General features: G+C 39.0%; 2 protein-coding genes across 2 annotated transcripts; both read left to right on the top strand.

The window, feature by feature from the left end:
• Window positions 1-2,993: 2,993 nt before the first annotated feature.
• LOC102714866 lies at window positions 2,994-6,483 on the top strand. The gene is made up of 6 exons (XM_006663100.3): window positions 2,994-3,127; window positions 3,770-3,952; window positions 4,057-4,182; window positions 4,701-4,895; window positions 5,139-5,306; window positions 5,716-6,483. The coding sequence occupies exons 1-6, from the start codon at window positions 3,059-3,061 to the stop codon at window positions 6,103-6,105; spliced, it is 1,131 nt and encodes a 376-aa protein (XP_006663163.2). The 5' UTR covers window positions 2,994-3,058; the 3' UTR covers window positions 6,106-6,483.
• Window positions 6,484-11,453: 4,970 nt separating this feature from the next.
• LOC102702048 lies at window positions 11,454-13,535 on the top strand. Its single transcript, XM_006662619.3, has one exon. It carries the CDS (start codon window positions 11,924-11,926, stop codon window positions 12,911-12,913), a length of 990 nt encoding a protein of 329 aa, XP_006662682.2. The 5' UTR covers window positions 11,454-11,923; the 3' UTR covers window positions 12,914-13,535.
• Window positions 13,536-18,025: the final 4,490 nt, after the last annotated feature.

The raw sequence follows: 18,025 nt of genomic DNA, 5'->3' as shown, positions 1-18,025 counted from the left end.
GTTTGACCATTTGAGCAAAATCCACATTAGCATTTCTAGTGTGGCGATTGGTCTGAACTAGCTAACACAATTAATCTTTACGAGTAGACATCAGCTAGAGCTAGTATTCGGGGAATCAACTGAACAGAAAAGGAGACTAGTTGGAAGAGTACCTTGCAGTCGGCTTGCATCCACCGGAAGTCGACCAACGGCTGCGCGGCCATGGTGCTTGCTCCTGACCGAAGTCAGAGCACTGCCAAAATATGGTGGCAAAGGGATAGCATGCGCAGGAGCTGGCCGGCGTCGAGGGCGACGGCAGCACCGGGCGGCGGTGGCTGCGCAGCAAACCAACAATGTGGCAACACAAAAGAACAAGACAGCACCGCAGCAGAACGCCAAACAGCCAAAGAAAACATCCACGTTGCAGATAAGGAGAGCTCCAGCAAGGCAGCAACTGGGCTAGCTGTGTCTGATAGAGCTCAGCCAAAACCCAATAACTGGTCTACTCCCAAGGGCTTATTCGTTTCGAAGGGATTTCAATCTAAAGAAATAGGAAAAGTGGAATCAAATGTATAGCTACACCAATTTATAGGAATTTTTTTCAAGAGATTTGAGTGGATGAAAAATTTCCTTTGTTTTCTCTCTATATCTTATAGGAAGGGAAAATTTTATTTGATTTTCCTATAGTTTATCCCAACAAATCGAATGGCTTTAAAGGAATTTAATCCTTTGAAATTGGATGCTTTGTTTTTCCTTCAAACAAATAGACCCCAAAAGGGGAAAGATCCATTCTAGCTTCTACATCCTTTGTTGGGTTAAATTCGGTCAAATTTCAATTACATCCTGAACCGTAAAATCGGATACGAAGAATCCTCCAACTATGAGAAACAGTATAAATCAGATCATGTGATAACACCCACAGCATATAGACTTAGTCTTCATTCCACTAGCACATATGTGGAGCTTAAGTGGCACCTAAGCATAATTAGAGCCAACAAAACAAATAACAAACAATTAAAAATGGCTATAAAGCCACATATAAGTTAGAAAAAGAATAAAAACCAATAGAGTCCACAAATTATATTCTCTCCTCGCTCCCTCTTTTTTTGGATGAGCTGAGGATGCCCGTTGCTCATTGTATTGAGCGATATGTATCTAAGAGAGAGAAAGGAGAAGAATGGAGGAAGGAAACCGGGAGAAGAGAAGAGAGGATGAGATGTGGATGGAGTGAGACCTACTGATACGTTGGTTCCACTGATATTTATGCATTCATCCATTCACATGATTGACATATGTGTCCACGTACGTCTTTTATTCTTTACAATTTTCTTTCAATGTCATATAAATGTCGTGTCAATACCACATGGTATAAAGGTCAAACAAGCTAGGTAGGTAACTTAATTTGCACTATTTTTAGAGGTTACGAGACAATATATATGGTTTGCAATTCTAAATGACAAAATAAATATACGAATTGTATATGCATATTAACTTAGCAGCGCTCAAAAGGCTAGCAATTAATTAACCATATACATTTTTTAGTTAATGGAGTGGATGCAAATGAATCTTGATCAATAGTTGAGATGATGTACCTATACTTCTTTTAAAGGAGCCAGTGGTGGTGACAGTAAATCTGTTATACCATCTATACCCACGGTGATTTTATCGATTACTCTTTGAACTTTTTTATATTAAGAAACAATCAAATCTAAATGATAGCTACATATAAAATTAAATTAGGTTAAATATTCTCTAAAGAAAAAAAGGTGACAAATTTCATAAAAATATCTTTTTATTTTAGATAATATTATAATATATGTCGTTTTATGCATAGCAAATCGCGAGCGTTTAAAGCTAATTTTTGGACAAGATAGAACGCAGTTATTACGTTGGCCCGGTCCACGTTGGCTTGGGTACCTTGAGATGAGATGGAGCCCCACCTCCCAGATTCCGGCCCTCGCTGTTGCCAGCTTTAAAAGCAACCAGCAGCAGATTAGCTGAGTTGTCCTTGGTTTTCCTTTTTTCTTCTTTATGTTTATGCATCGGCACCCACTAGTTCCTCATATATATTGTTGCATTCCTCATGTTATGTTATGGGATGCTACTATTTTGCGATTATATATTATCTCAATGCTCATATATTTCATATTTGTATGAAACAAAGTAGAATAAATATGTGTTGCGCTAGCTGAGATATTCACCCTATCTTAAAGCTAAGAAATTTCAACGATGAATTTGGCTCACTGTCTAGATTTATCTCTACGATAAATTACATTAAAGGTTCGAGAGAGTAGTACATATAAACAAAATACGTAATGACCATGGCCAACCTACCTGGAGTTTACCAATATATAATATTTCTTTTGCAAAAACAGTGAATGCATTCTCCACCATTGACAAAACAAAAATTGTCCATTTTTTAATCTTGCGATTTGGAACGGATATATCCATGATAATGCTCAACTCTATAATATACCGTCAAGTATCAAACAACTAATTTTGTTTCTTATATACCACCATCATTAATAAATTCCATAAAGAATACGAAAATTGTCCATTTTACCCCTAGGGCATGTGTGTACCAACATGACTCACTAGTTTTCTTGTTGATAAAAATAAAATCACTTGATTTTTTCCATCATTCCAGATTATTCTGTGATATGTCATATGTGGCATGGTGCAAACATCTCAATTTTATCATAGAGGTAAAATGGTCATTGACTAACGACGATGCGGTGTAATAATGATGTAAGTAAGAAAACAAGTTGCTCCATATATATCATACAATTGAGCTTTGTCAATGGTATAGCATAGAACACATGCTTCGTCAATTGTATAAAATAGATCAACTCAAAAAAAAAAATCCTGTGTCATAGGAGAAAAAAAAAGGGGAGATTTTAAGAAAGGAATTAAGTACAGAATGGCGTAATTTTGGTGGTGGTAGGTAATTTATCCATAGAGGAGGGTTTTTTATGCGAAAAGCAGCGACCATGGCTGGAAGTGGAAGGTGGCGAGGCATCAAAGTTGGTTGCTCCTCCCCCTCTCTTCTGGTTCTCCTCTTCCCCTGCGCCCCTTCGCCATGGCCTACCGCCGCAAGCAGGGCCCCGTCGCCGCCGACGATCGCCGGAGCTCCTACCCCCAGCCGCAGGCATGCATTCCACTTACTCTCCTCACCTCTCTCTCTTCTGTTTGCTTGATTCAGAACATAATTTCTTCGTAATACCGGTTCTAAATCCGTGTTCATCGGATCAAATTAGATGGATTTCGCTGCCTTTATTCATCTTTCAGGGCAACTTATTCTAGTAAAGGACTGATTCTATCTAACCAGTGAAGTAACCAATTGTCTTTGAGATTTAGATAATGAGTAATCCGTTGTTTAACTGCATATTACTTTTTTTTTATTGTGGAGAAATATTTTGTCGGGAAGGCCAGAAGTCCAGCTGGAGAAATAACTGCAAGATTACTTTTTTTTTTTGCTGTGAGATAATTATACTAGTACCAAATTCTTATAGGCTCATTCATCAAATCATCACATTTCCTTAAAAAGAAACATCTGATTGACCATCTTCGCTGGATGGTTGGTCGCTTGGTCAGTTTAGTCCTTCATGTCCAAACTCCTTAAATCATCACTTTTTTTAATGTCCACAGATAAACAAAACATTTGTTCCAAAAATTTGAAATAAATCACTACCTGATGTTTGTCATTAATGATTTTTCTTACTATCCATTAAGATTGTCTGTGTGAGTCTGACAAGTGACGTATCCTAAGCGTGCCAATTTGTCTGAATAGGGTTCTTCTTCATCATTCAGTTACACATCAATAAAAAGTATGAACGAGCCCAAGGTTGGGCTTTGGGGAACTTTGGCAAGAAAAGCCAAGGGAATTCTCGATGAGGATGGCGTGGCACATAAGTCTGATAACTACACAAAAGAAAAGACCCCTCACAAGTTTGATTCATCCAGTGGAGCTCAGGTGTGGTAACAAGTGTTATAAGAACAAGCAGAATAATTAAGATATCTTGATGTTCCAAGTTGTATTTATGCTCACATTGTTTTCAAATTTCTTATACTTATCAGGAATCTCGATCTCGCTGGTCATTTGAAAACCACAAGAGGACAGGAGATACTGGGTCCCTGACAAGGTCGGAAGCTCTTGCTGCTTCTGTCAACCAATTTGGTGGAAAACTCAGAGATGCCTTGGAAGTAATGTCCAGTTTTCAGCTCTATCCAGTTATTTTTATTTAGCATAGCTAATGGCAAAACCGACCTGCTTGATTTCTTAACTCTACACTTCTCTTTGCTGTTTTGCTGGATGTTTCTAGGATTCTGCTCTGGCGAGTTCCCATTTTAATAACATAAAAATGCCATCGGTTTGTTAGATCGAATTATCATGGATATAGATCATGTTAAGAATTTGTGTTAAATGAAATAGGCTGTTGTACTATGGATTCTTTAAGCTTTTTACTACCTGGGATGCTTTAGTTTTAGATATCCAACAATTTAATAGTTCTTAAATTTTAAGTTAGTCAATTTGAAGTTGTATGCATCCAACGCTCTTAATTCAATCCCGAGATTCAAAATTAATAATTAGTAGGTTGTAGTTGACATATTGCTCTAATTTTAATTTAAATCTCTCTAACAAAAACCAATGGATTTAAATATTCTCTAGGCTATTATCTCATTGGTTTCAATAACATCTTGTTGTCTTCTTTCTTCAACAGGAAGGACTCACAATTGTGGACAATAAGGCATCCAATATCATCGAGGAGACAAAGAAGATACAAATTAGAAGGAAGCAAGCCAATTCAAATTCTTATATGCCAAGCCCAACGTTGGATACATTCAGAACTCCTAATCTTGCACATGATCGAGCTGAACCTGCAGCGCAGGAAACCCAATTAAAAGCTTCCCGCGATGTAAGGTGCCACATGTTGGTTCTGTTTGTAGAAAGTTAAATATAGAGAAACTAGACATTTTTAATATGGCAAAATATTGCTATGTTAAAAGGTATTGATACTTATTTTCGTTTTGCTATGTTCTTGATTATTGATTTTATTGTTAATGTGGCTTGTAAAGGGACATGTCTTTTCTTGCCATGCATTTGCATAAATATATTCAGATTACTGATGCCTTTCTCGTAATCTCCCAAAATGTTTCAGGTTGCTAATGCAATGGCTGCTAAAGCAAAACTTGTGCTCCGTGAACTAAAAGCCGTAAAAGCTGATCTAGCTTTTGCAAAGCAGCGATGTGCTCAGCTAGAAGAAGAGAACAAGTTCTTGCGAGAAGCAAAGCAGAAAGGCAGCAAAACTGAAGAGGATGATGACCTGGTATGTTAATGTTTTCCAAGCCAGTTACCCTGGAATTATTTCATTCTCATGCTAAAGTTTTCATGAATTAGATTCTTCTTGAAGGTAAATTTGTGATAACATCCCAAAACTCTGCCTATGATCATTAAAAAGTTTGAAATTGCTGTTTTCCTTTCTATTTCTGGTCGAGTACATTGCATAATGTGGTCGGTTGATATGAAAGCATATTGTACTTTGATGAGAATTTGAAGCCACTATATCTCAGATGAGCTTTAACCATTGGTACTTTAAGCTGATCATCAAATTCATACTTAAATGAGTTTCATTTATCATACTTTGTTTATTTTTTTAGCTATCATTGTGAAGTAATAAGTAAAACATGTTTCCTACATATGTAAAATCTCTCTCTGAAGAACCTGTTGTTGAACAGATTCGTGTGCAACTAGAGACCTTGTTGGCTGAGAAATCAAGGCTGGCACAGGAAAACTCCATGTATGCACGCGAAAATCGCTTCCTGCGTGAGATAGTAGATTTTCATCAATTCACCACCCATGATGTTGCCCCCTTGGATGATAGTGACATGGAAGAAGATAACAAACCAGGAGAAGATAGCAACCAAACCTACTCGGAAGATATGTTTCCAGTAGTTGAAGCTTATTTAGATCGTGAAGAACTATCCCCTGTCCCCTCCAGGCCAGGATCTCCAATCCTCAGCTCGCATGAGTCGTCACCCCCCAAACCCATCCATTCTCAAATTAGTGCTGCCAATTTACCGAACAATGTCTCAAAGCCAAATCAATTGGTGCATGGCACAAATTGACGCATCTTATTGTCTTCTCTGGTTCTGGAATTGGTTTGGTTGCGACTGCTGTGCATATTTGTTTTTCTCCATTCTTCATCCACATTGGTTTGCAACTGTAGTTTAGATATAGGTTTCAGGTTTTGTGTATGGCATGGGTTCTGTGTAGTTTTGGTGAGATTGACTGGTGTAATACATAGATAAAGCTTGGAATTCTCAGTATAGGGTTTGATGGCGTGAATAGCCAAAACGAGAGAGAAAAAAAAAGGTTTTCAGGAGTGAGTTTACCACTTGTGTACTGAAGTTGGTGCAAGCTAATGATGAAATGCAGTTTTTTGTCACTTCATGTTATACATGACTCTAGAACTTTGATTTATATTCTTCCATTCTGGTGTTCAATTTCCTGTTGGTTATCATATCAAGTAGCATGATCCGCTTGTTCTGTTTACAAGAACATACAAAGACCAATTGATTGCTGCTGTGCTGGCATTGCTGATGGCTGCAATCCATATTTCCAAATGCAATTATGCAATTATTGGGCCAAAAGGAGAATATAGGACTAAAGGCCATATACATTTTTACACGTACTAGCATATTACCCATGCATTACAACGAGTTTTTTGTTAAAATATCATTAGCATATTATTAATTTTTTTATTTATTATCTCTTAATTACTCAATGTATTTGTTAGTATCATGAGATTGTGAGTATTCACAAAAAAATAGACTGAGGTGGTGTTTGGTTCTTTAGTCCTAGGACTAAAAATTAGTCCCTGGACTAAAATCTTTAGTCCCTACTAGTTGGTTAGAGGGACTAAAAGAGACTAAAAATGCATTATACATAGAAATTTTGGTCAGAGGGCAAATGTGAAAGAAAGTTTTAGTCCTAATAAGTACCTTTGGAAGAGACTAATAGTCTAATACAATTTTAGTTCCTCTTAGTCCTCCTGTTTGGGTTTTTAGGGACTAAACGAGACTAAAATGGAGGGACTAATGGATTAGTCACATGAACCAAATAGGGACTTAGTAGAGGCGGTTGACATGTAGGTCTACAGTCATTTTCTTTATTTTAAAAATCAAGGAGTCGATGGACTCAGCCATTATCATTGAAAATGTTTATTCCAGTTTCACTGCGTACACAAAAGGATTCAACAGTTTGTCTTAACTAGTTCCTTCACTATGATTACCATCAAAAGGCCCATTTGTGCTGTGTTTAGCGTACTTCCATCTTAGTCAGAGGTTAGGAAAAAACAACTTTTAAGATAAAGAGTTGATTGTTTGGTCATTTCGTGGGAAAAAATCAAACGACATATTTAATAAAATTTTTATATATGTATCCTTAGCGATCTAAAAGTCAACATTAAGAAATAAAATACGGTAAAAACTCAAAAATTAACTCCAAATTTAAGGCTAAAAATTTAACTTTTGACTTATAAACATAAGTAGAACTGAAAAGATATGGTTGAAACTCCTCTCACTGTTTTGGTGGCTAGCTTGTATACATATTTATGACTCTCACAAAGAACAAGAGGCATATGATGGTCCTTGCCAGCATGTATGTTTGAGTCTGGCCAAGAATATGATAAATTGTGATCGATCACCCTGCTCTTGCTAGCTAGCTAGTAGCTATAGATTGCACCCACAAGTCCACACATTGGGGATCAATGTATTTTACATTGATGAGTGCAATAACACACCACTATCAATTCTCCTCCTACACGTTCAGGATCAGTACTGCCGAATGTACACATGCGTCGTCGTCGGTTGGAAGTTTTACTCTTCTAATGTCTGAATGGTTACAAAAGAAAAACCCAGTGCACCTGAATATTGCATCTGCCAAATTCAGTGTCTCCATTTCATAGATAAATTTTAGTTAGTTGTAATCCTCATATAGACATCGTGATCCGATCATTAGTTAGTTAGTTAATTGCATGAATAATTCAGCACGGGCGGCAAAGTAGGACCAGCTCCTGTACTCAACTGTAATTATCAAGAGCATTGTTGATGTTTATGATTAGTAATTGATTGCAATAATTGGATTTCATCAATGTCATTGACTTGTGTTTTCTAAGGGCGCTTCAAAGACATTTCTCCTTATCGCCCGAAAATATGATGCATTACATACTACACATGCATGGTACTAGAGGATAAACTAAAGTCTGCAGTAAGAGTCTTTTTGCAGATTCTCCACAAACCAGTACAGGGGGGACTGCCTGACTTTAGTTTACTACTACTGTAATTACCGTAGTTAAAGCTTTTCAGACAAATTAGCACCAGGGCCCCTCCAAGCAGATAAGTTTTATGACTTTTACCTGTGTCATTTGAAACATGATTTAGCCTTTTTAACTACAGCTTGTAAGTCTTAGCTGTTTTTGAATCTTAGAACTTAATTTCTAGAATTAATCTATGAACTCTTTCATCATTTTTTTTCACTTAGACTGAACTTTTTTACTGTTTAGTGGTACAAGTGCAATAAGTTCTGCTATTGAAAGAGCATTATACCCCTAAGTACGTTTTGGTTGATTAATAACAAAATGGTGGAGGAACTAATAATTTGTGTGAGATAAGTGAAGAGATTAGTTCCAGGTATACTGGTATGACAAACCCCTTAGAATAAATTAAAGAAAGGTGGCAAAAAGACTAAAGCTTGTATAAATTTTCTCTGTCTTTTGTATTTGAGTCTTAACAAAGTCAAACTATTAAAAAAGGTTGTAAACAGTAAACCAAAAGTTGACATTTGCTCAAAGATCATTCTTAGAAAGAGTGATGCAATTGCACTGGTTTTGGGGTTGTTGTTCTCTCTAGGGCTGAAAGTTCCGGTCTACCAAAGTTTGTCAAGTGCTAAGTGTTGTCTGGAAATTCCAGCCCAGAGAGGTCGGAACCTCCGGTGATCGGGTTGTGACTAACGGCCAGCTAACGAAGGGTGTGGGGTTATTCACCCCTCGATCTACCTCGGGTGTTGCTTTTTGACGATTCCAATTTGTTTTTCAACCCTTCCTTGGTTCTCCTAGTTAAGTACTTTGAACCTCTCACATATTTGCTCTTGACCTTCTTGAGTGATTCCCTGTGAGAATAAAAAGTGGGTTGGGGCTAAATCTTGCAATAATGAAGGCTAGAGTGATCTTGAGTACATGTGAATCAATCTGGGATGCTGTTTGTAGCTTATTGCTCTTAGAGAGCGACCTTCTAGATGGTTAGACATCTGCAATAGCATCTTTGAGTTGTGGATTTGACATGAAAAGTTTACGACGGTGGACCTCGCCTTTGCAAGCTACTTCTTCATGCTTTCAGCTATAACTATTTTTATTGTATTGGTTAGCGGGCGAATCCAATTCCCGAGCAAGTTGGATGGCCTCCTAGGCTCCGCCACTATCACCTCCGCTACAAACATTGTTGATGTTTTAAAAATTAAAATTAGTTTATCAATGAAAATCATTACTAATTCCTCGGGTTTGATCGCTTTGCTAGTTCCGCCACTTGTATCGGTGATGTGTCTTTAGCTTTTAAGTTGTAGGGGTTACCAGTGTTTCAATTAGTCTGTGGGTTGCAGCGTTTTATCAGTGTGATTTTTTTCGTGATGTCAACCTCGAGAAAGAGGACATAATGTTCCTGCTTTATTAGGAAAACCGGTAAAAAAAACATACACAGATACAATTAATTAATGGATATGAACATTTAGCACATACAGCTACTGTGTGAGTGCGTTAAACCTTTTTAGTGAGTGATGAGTGCATGATTACTCATTCTTTCAGGCCAAATGAACTATGGAATATGGTTCAAAAATGATCCCAATCATAGCTATGCGTCCATATGCGCATGTTCCATTTGCTAGTGTCACCTTGTAGTGCAGTCCCTTTTGATAGATCCCTTGAATACCAAGTGAACAATACTTATTTATTTATTTATTAGCACTGAAAAAGGAGAGGAAAACCATAGACATGAGCAAGATGAAAGGAAGAGATGATGACAAAAGGCTGATTGCGTCATGGTTAAGACATCATCTCAGCATGATAGTATACATTGATAATGGAGGAGTACATAACATTGTGCATGCTTGACAGCTTGAACTAGCTTCGCTCCTGAGCAAATACCAATCTGAAATTAAGTTGCAAAGAAGAGCAATGGCAATCAAATAGATCATTTCCAAGAGTGCTGATGGTGTGGCCATGGTGGCATACAACCAGCTAGCGATGGATGGCACAAGAAGAAGGAGATGGAGCTAGCTTGTTGCCACATATGGTTGGAAGCACATGTATTTTGCAAAAGACCCTCGACAGTAGACGTTGGGAAAGAGATTGTTGCCGACTGGTCGGTGGGCCCACAAACCAGCGCCAGACGTTGTTTTACATCGGCAACAAAGCAAAGACAGGTAGGTTTTGCTGAACGTACTCCATGCTGGGCCTACATCTCAGTCTCCTCTCTGACCTATAGTAGTAGCGCTCTTATGGTTTCGTCGTTGTAATTGTTTATAGGAAAAAAATTAAATTTTAAAACTTAATTTTAAATTTGATTTTTAATCATGGCTTATTTGTTTATATAAAAGTTTTATCTATGTATTATCTTTTTCTTTTTAAGAATATCATTCCAAATAGCAAAATGACGGGAGCTTAGAGCTGTACATGAAGAAACATGGAAGAGCTTCCTCTGACTTAAAGTCAGAGAGACATTGAGGGGATGACATATGGACCCCACAGTGTATATGTTAGTGAACGGGTCCTCTGACTTTAAGTCAGATGATCGCGTTCCAAGAAATATAGGGTAGGAGTAGAAGAGAGAAGCTTGAGTTGCACGAGAGCCCCTCAAAAGAATCCAAACATTAGGAAAAGGGATATATCCGTTGAATCATGTCTTTTAAACTCTTAACCGTTACATTTTTAATATTTTTCTCTAGATCAATGTTTTTATTTATATTTGTTAAATTTTTATTTATATCATTACATAGTCATTATAAAATTTATTATTATTAATTTATATAATTAATTAGATATTATAAAAATGCTAACCATTTCATACGTATCTCGAACACTAAACGAGTGAGTGACATATTTATAAATAAAAATAATTTTTGAATATGCTTTTCATATATGTTATTACTAATATAAAAGATAAGACTGTAAAATAAGATGTTATTCTAAAATATACTATAAATTTAAGATTAAAAATTTAAATTTTGTCACGGAAGAATAGAGGCAAAAAGCATAATCTCTCATCCCCTGACAACCTGGACCCCACCGCTCAGCGAGAAGAGACAACGAGGGAGACTCACGATTCTGAGGCGTCCAAAGGGCACAGCAGTAAATTCCGGCGGTGTGCCAACTGTATTCCAGCGTCTTTTACTCAGAAAACGTAAATATTTGCATATGAGCCCCTCTTAAAAATCAAGAATTACATCGAAGACCTCGTCACATCCCCACTCTGACCGCTGCCATCAAATCCCCCGAACCCCTCCCTCCTGTCTCGTCTCCAGTAATCGTTAATCCCTCCCCAAATTCTTGATTACTGAGAGATTTTCTCCCAACATTTATTGATTTGCTCCCTCCCAATTCCGATTCTTGTTTTCGTCTTCCTCTTCCTCCCTTCCTTCTTTACCATATCATCTTGGACTCAGTCCGTCCTGTGTTCTCCTAGTTTCCATCGCCATTGTTGCTCCTTCTCCTATCTCTCTATCTCTTAAAGCCTGCTTCTTTGGAGCTAGCTCGCCGCCAATGCGCGTCCGTGCTCATGGTCCCGCCATTTCCTGCCCCAAATCTCGTCCTTGCTACTCCCAGTTAAGACCTGCGGATTCCGGCCGGTGGTACGCGCGTCATCCGCGGTCGTAGATCATGAGGAGGGGATCGTCATGATCGACTCTTCTTCTTGTCCAGCTCCCGGTTGCTGCTCCACTCCCATGGATTTCTTGGCCTGCCTCTGCATCCTGCAGCTGCTGTATCTAGCCTCTTCTGGCGTGGCGGCGCAGGCGGCCACGTCGCCGGCGAGGGCCCTGGACGCAATGCTGCAGGACTATGCGTACCGGGCCTTCGTGCGCCCGCACACCGGCATTGTCTACAGCGCCACCGTGCCGCCCAACCTCACCGGCGTCGCCGTCTCGGCCGTCCGCCTGCGCAGCGGCAGCCTACGGAGGAAAGGGTTCGCTCACTTCTTGGAGTTCGCCGTCCCCACCGGCATCGTCGTGCAGCCGTATGTCGAGAGGGTGGTGCTCGTCTACCACAATCTTGGCAATTGGTCTCACTACTACTACCCGCTCCCCGGGTACACGTACCTCTCGCCGGTGCTCGGGTTGCTGGTCTACGACGCGGCCAACTTGTCGGCGGTGGGATTGCAGGAGCTCAGTATTGTCGCCTCCGGGAGCCCGATTTCTATAAGTTTCAGCAATGTCAGATCAGTGCCGGCAGACGGGCCAGCTCCCCGGTGCGTGTGGTTTGATTTGGATGGTGTGCCACAGTTCCGGGACTTAGAGGCAAGCAATGTGTGTTCGACATTTCGCCAGGGGCATTTCGCAATAGTGGTGAACTCCAGCGAGATTGCTCCTGGTCCACTGCCTCCAGGCACCATTACCCCTCCCATACCGACTCAAGGAGTTCATTCTAAGGGCAGCTCGAAGGGGTGGAAGATTGCCGTCGGCGTTGTTGGGGGAGTGATAGCATTGGTGCTGTCGGCGTTGCTTGTGGTGTGCTTGGCGAGGTACAAAAGAGATAGGAAATTGGAGGTGATGGAACGGAATGCCGAGGCCGGGGAGACATTGCGTATGGCACAGGTCGGGAGGTCACAAGCGCCTGTGGCATTGGGGACAAGAACACAACCGGTGATTGAGAGTGAGTATGTTGCATAGCTGTTTTCTTGACATTTCAGCAGAATTCAGGCAACAAGGCTCACTAGTGATGCCTAGATGCATGGAGTTGCCGTTCGGTCAGTAGCGGATGCAACAAATGTTCCATATCAATGAGTGCATCGCGAATTGCTTGGTTGGCATAGCCTCAAGCTCATGCAGGCTCAAACATACTCTTTTAATTGTTTTGTTGGGAAGGTTATTTGTTCTGCAATGGCCCTGGTTGATGTTCATAGTGGGGAGCTCTTTTCATCTCCAAGCAAGCAATGGGGAAGAAATGGTTGTGTCAGATTTGGGATCCCTTATTTTTTGGATTGCTGTATTCAAAAGGATTTGGGCTTGGCAATAAAGGTGAGGGATTCTATTGTGCATCACATGGTGCTACTCCGGTGAAATTCATTTGAGCATATGTTCAATTTCATTTTGTATGTGTTTTGGCTGATCATTTTTAGAGACATTATAAGAGATGCAAAATTGTACATGTTTACTTGTTTGACTTATTTTAACATGCAGTTTGTATGCAGTGACAACATTCCATTATATTATTCGAAACATCTGCAGTCCTAGCTGTATATCTTCTTGTAGGTCAGATACTGTGTCCAAACTCTAAAGTAATAATGGAACTCTTAACATGCATAATACTCATTGGTGTCATTGTTTGCCACTAATAAGATGTCCTTTTAGTTTCTGCTGGCCCGAGTTCTATAGATCGTGTTTCACTTTGTAAAGCAGAATAATAAGGTCTAACTATGCTAGTATAGCCAGATGTTAGATGATGAGTTCATCGAGGGGTTTAAGAAATATCTGTTGACAAAATGAAGAAGTTTGCTCTTTTTTTTGTCTTGGTTTAATTTTGGTTGGCTGTTTTTGTCAAGCTAATCAGGAACATTGTAGTTTATCGAGGTATATTGGGGCTTTGGATATCTTCAAGGAAAAAATGCCTTTTATCTATATAAAATTAGTGGTAATATGTTACGAAATTCTTTTCCGTTTCTTATTGTCCATCATGTTCCCACCTCACTTAAGTACTGAACCATGAAGGGGGAAAATTCACTGAATTTGGTTGTAGCTCGAACAAAATGTTTGTCATAAAAGCGGAGAGTATCAATACAGCACAAGTACAATCTATACAATGAGAACTGGACGATGTTCTGATTTTTTTCGGGGGGCATGAGCTGCCTTTTTTTTTTTTTTGCATGTTGAAATTCATGCTGAACATCATCTTAGCAGCATGAAGAATTAGCTGTTGCTTGTAGATTGTCTTGTATCGGTGGAATGCGGTTCCCAATTCAAATTATGTGCCCACATTCTCAGAAAGGTCCTTTTTATAGCTGTACGGTGATTGGGGTGATATGTAGTGTTTGGCAGATCTAGCAACCTGTAGTAGTAAATCAGTAGCGTTTGCTGGTTTTACAAGCATGTGTCTAGGGTAATTAGCTAGCCCTGCACACATGTGAGTGGCATCTTTGGTAGCCTTTTAACTGAAGGGCAGGTCCAGCCAGATATGCCAGCTGAAATGGATTATGGATCAAACAAAATGCTTGGGGACCTAGGAAAAACAAAATGTGTCAAGCTTCTGGTTTTCTTGTTTGGCTGGAGAAAACAGCAGCTAGCTAGAGGAATGTTTGTGCCAACTGCATAGTGGGTTGGTAGCTTTTGTGTTTGTATCAGGTAATTTTTGAAGGTGGTGCGTCTCAGGCTCTCAGCTAAGCAGAATCTTTTGCTGTCACACAAACTGATCACAGCTCACAGACCATGTGGCCGCCTATTTCGTCATGATTATGTGTGTTTTGTATTGTGACTTACCCCCTTCGCTTTGTAATGCTGTACTGGAGTGTTTAGTTAACATAATTCAGGTGTTGGAGTATGAGCTGTTCTTTTTGTGTGTTAAATTATTATCACTGCAGCTTGTTTGACACGTTGTGAGACACTGAAACCATTGGATGGTAGCTGCGTAGTAGCACAGCTCCAGAGATATTTTCTCCAATCAAGATTCAGAGAGAAAAGGCGCCATCTGCTTCTGGTGAATTTCAGTAGATTAACACATGAACTGGTCGGCAGGGGGATAGACTTATGTGCATTTGACAAACCTAGGATTGAAGATTATGAGGTCGGCCTTGTCTGATTGTGCAACGAATAAGGAAATTAGTTTCAGTCAGCAATGTGTGATACTGTCATGTGAGAAACATCTGTTTTGAAATTAGTTTGTCCGAAAGTATTAATGTCCAGGTAGTGTACGGTTTTTAATGGAAATGGACGGTGTAGGTGGAGTGGTCCATTACTAGTTTGACTAGCGGCAACAAGACAGTGAGGATCGTAGATTCGGAGTGGTTGTGCATTTAATTAACTTCACTAATGATGAAGGCCTAATTTTGATAGTTGGGTGAGCCCAATTCTTCTTCTATGCATAGGACTTGCCTCTCATAACCTTCCTGCCCCAGATGACTTCACCTGCCAAAACTGGAGCGCCCTCTTCAACTATTTTGTAGCTGGGCCGACGCTAATATAGTTCAGCAGCAAGTAAACCTGAGCAATATATGCCTATCCATTTCCTGAGAGGTGTCACGTTGTACTCGATTTTTACACACACGCTTCTCAAATAGTATGATTTTTGTCAAATACATATATATTTGATAGATGGTTTATTCTCAAATGGTTTATTCTCCCACCTTTCTAAAATAGAATTTTGATTTATAGTAGATAATTGTATCATTTATATCATTAGATACCTATATCAAAATAAGAAAATCTTCATCTATTCAAAAAATCCAGCCTAAATTTACTCTCGATAAATTCAAGGTATTTGGGCTACTGATATACGAAGACAGCATCGCGCAAGTTGGATTTAGATGAGTAAACGCACACATGCCATCTCGCCTGAATTGCAGTTGCCATCTGACTCTTGTATTTAAAGGGTGTAGAGTATACAAGTTTTTATTTTGAAGTAATAGAGTATAAAGGTTCTAACTCATCTCTCAACCAAATGGGATAACACCTAATACTACCTAATACCTATAACACTGAAGTTTTATCGTTAATAACAAACATTCTACATGCACCCGTCCCAATTTGGTGTGTGTCTGATAATACTAACATTTATATACGTATTTGGTCATTCGTCTTATTCAATAAATTTTTAAATGTTCAAAAAATATGTGTCATACTTAAATTTTACTTGATGATAAAATAAATTATAACAAAATAAATAATAATTACATAAATATTTTGAATAAAATGAGCGGTCAAACGGATGTTCAAAAGTTAATGGTGTCAAATGTAAAAAAACGAAGGGAATACCTATATGGATGAAACGGCTCCTCGATTTTCCTTGCTCAGACTGCGAGCAATGCCAGCCAACTCTCACCTCTACAGCCACGACCTTCGGGGCTGCATGTAGGGGTGGCATGACTTCTTATTCACAACTCTAATCTCTAGCTTTACACTTCTACAACATGAGGGTGTGATCAGGCCATAATCGGTGTGCAACCTCATTGACAACGAGGCCTCAATCGTGAGGTAATATGCGGAAATGGTGGTGGATATGCTCCTATATGTGGTGCCGATGTAGGTGGTTGTTGGATATGGCGTTTGCTTTGGATGGGGTTGCTCCTAGGTTTCCTCATCCTCTTTCGACCTCTTATATCCGTTGTTCCAAACCTAGTCCTCGCTGCTGCTGGAGTAGAGAACCGGTGAAGCCATCTCATTCAAAGAATGGTACAGGTTGTCGTTGTCCTTCCGTTCAAGGTCTTTATCATTTTCAGGCTTGATTGTCAAATGCGCCACCGAATCAACGTCCATATGGCGGCGAGGGCACAATCTAGACGAGTGGCTAATTTATAGTTTAGTTAATATCTGACAATACATTCTATTTCGGGTTGATGTTAGTTATAACGGTGATGTGCGCGAGATCCAATTGGGAGGGATTGGGTGTTGGTTTTAGAGATTCTATTTCCATGTTTGAGGAAAATGACTATATGCAACTTCTAGATTTTAGCCAACCAATAATTGTGTATCTCTGTATTTAAGCTTATTGTTTAGTTTTCTCGTTATCCATCAAGCAATGAATCGTAATTTGCAGCCATTGAATATACAAATTTTATAAATAGCTTCTTTATGTGCAAATATATAACGTTGATTAATTCAGACAAAAAAACTGGAAGGGAGTAATTGACCTATAACTTCTTTGAAGCAAAGACCAGGATATTTTCCATTTTTTTTAAAAAAACAATCATCCTAACTTCTGATAGGGAAAAAACTTGCAAGTCTCCTTTGGCAGCACATGAATACTAGAGTAGAAAGGAGATAGGAGTGGTAACAACGTAATGATACCTAGCATATACACGCCCTCACTTCCATCGATTTCTGTGCTCCAAGTGTCTGAGTGTGTCCAACCTTCCAACATTTTATTCCCTAGCCCTGTGGGTGTAATGGAGATCGAACCTAGTTTAACTAGATCCTCTTCGGATTACTTTTAAAGAAAAGTTCGAGAAATTAAATTGTTTCCTATTTTAAAAGTAAGTAAAATTCACGTGATTCGAAGAAACTCCTAGTTTTAATACGTTGGCAACCTTTGAGACATACTCTGTGCTTACTACTTAGCACCTTGCGAGTAATGGGTGATATATGAGAATAGTATATGTCGTTTGTGAATAACATAGTTAACTCGTTGAAATTAAGTACAAGCAAAACCATTTATTAACAATTAAAAAATATTCACGGGGTAAAATTTGTGTATATGTTATTTTAGTGACCTATAAGCAAAGACGGGAAATAAACTATAATAAAACAGCTCTAAATCTAAGTTTTAAAATTTAAATTTTAGCTTATAAGCATAAGAGCATCTCCAACAGCTCATCTAAATTTGGTCATCCATATCTTCATTTGGATGATCATCTAAAATAGTTTCATCCTTCGTATTTTTTTTACTTCAGCAGATCATCTGTACATGACATTCTGAGGATGGAGAGAGAACATCCAAATACAGAGTTTTTGAGATGGATATTCTGTTGGAGCTTAATTTTTACTCTTTATTCTCTGTTTCTAGGATGTATGGTAAGATAGATGAGCTGTTGGGGATGTTCTAAATGCAAGTGAAAAGCTGGCGCGAAATCTAAA

Source organism: Oryza brachyantha, chromosome 11 (genome assembly GCF_000231095.2).
Source record: "Oryza brachyantha chromosome 11, ObraRS2, whole genome shotgun sequence".
NCBI lineage: Eukaryota > Viridiplantae > Streptophyta > Magnoliopsida > Poales > Poaceae > Oryza > Oryza brachyantha.
This window is presented reverse-complemented; position numbering and strand designations above follow the sequence as displayed.

Bases quoted from the DNA above. Each gene is read 5' to 3' on its own strand.
- LOC102702048 (XM_006662619.3), top strand. From the start codon at position 11,924: ATGATCGACTCTTCTTCTTGTCCAGCTCCCGGTTGCTGCTCCACTCCC.
- LOC102714866 (XM_006663100.3), top strand. From the start codon at position 3,059: ATGGCCTACCGCCGCAAGCAGGGCCCCGTCGCCGCCGACGATCGCCGG. The intron at 4,183-4,700 runs GTAATGTCCAGT...TTTCTTCAACAG, and splicing joins AACTCAGAGATGCCTTGGAA to GAAGGACTCACAATTGTGGA. The intron at 4,896-5,138 runs GTAAGGTGCCAC...AAAATGTTTCAG, and splicing joins AATTAAAAGCTTCCCGCGAT to GTTGCTAATGCAATGGCTGC.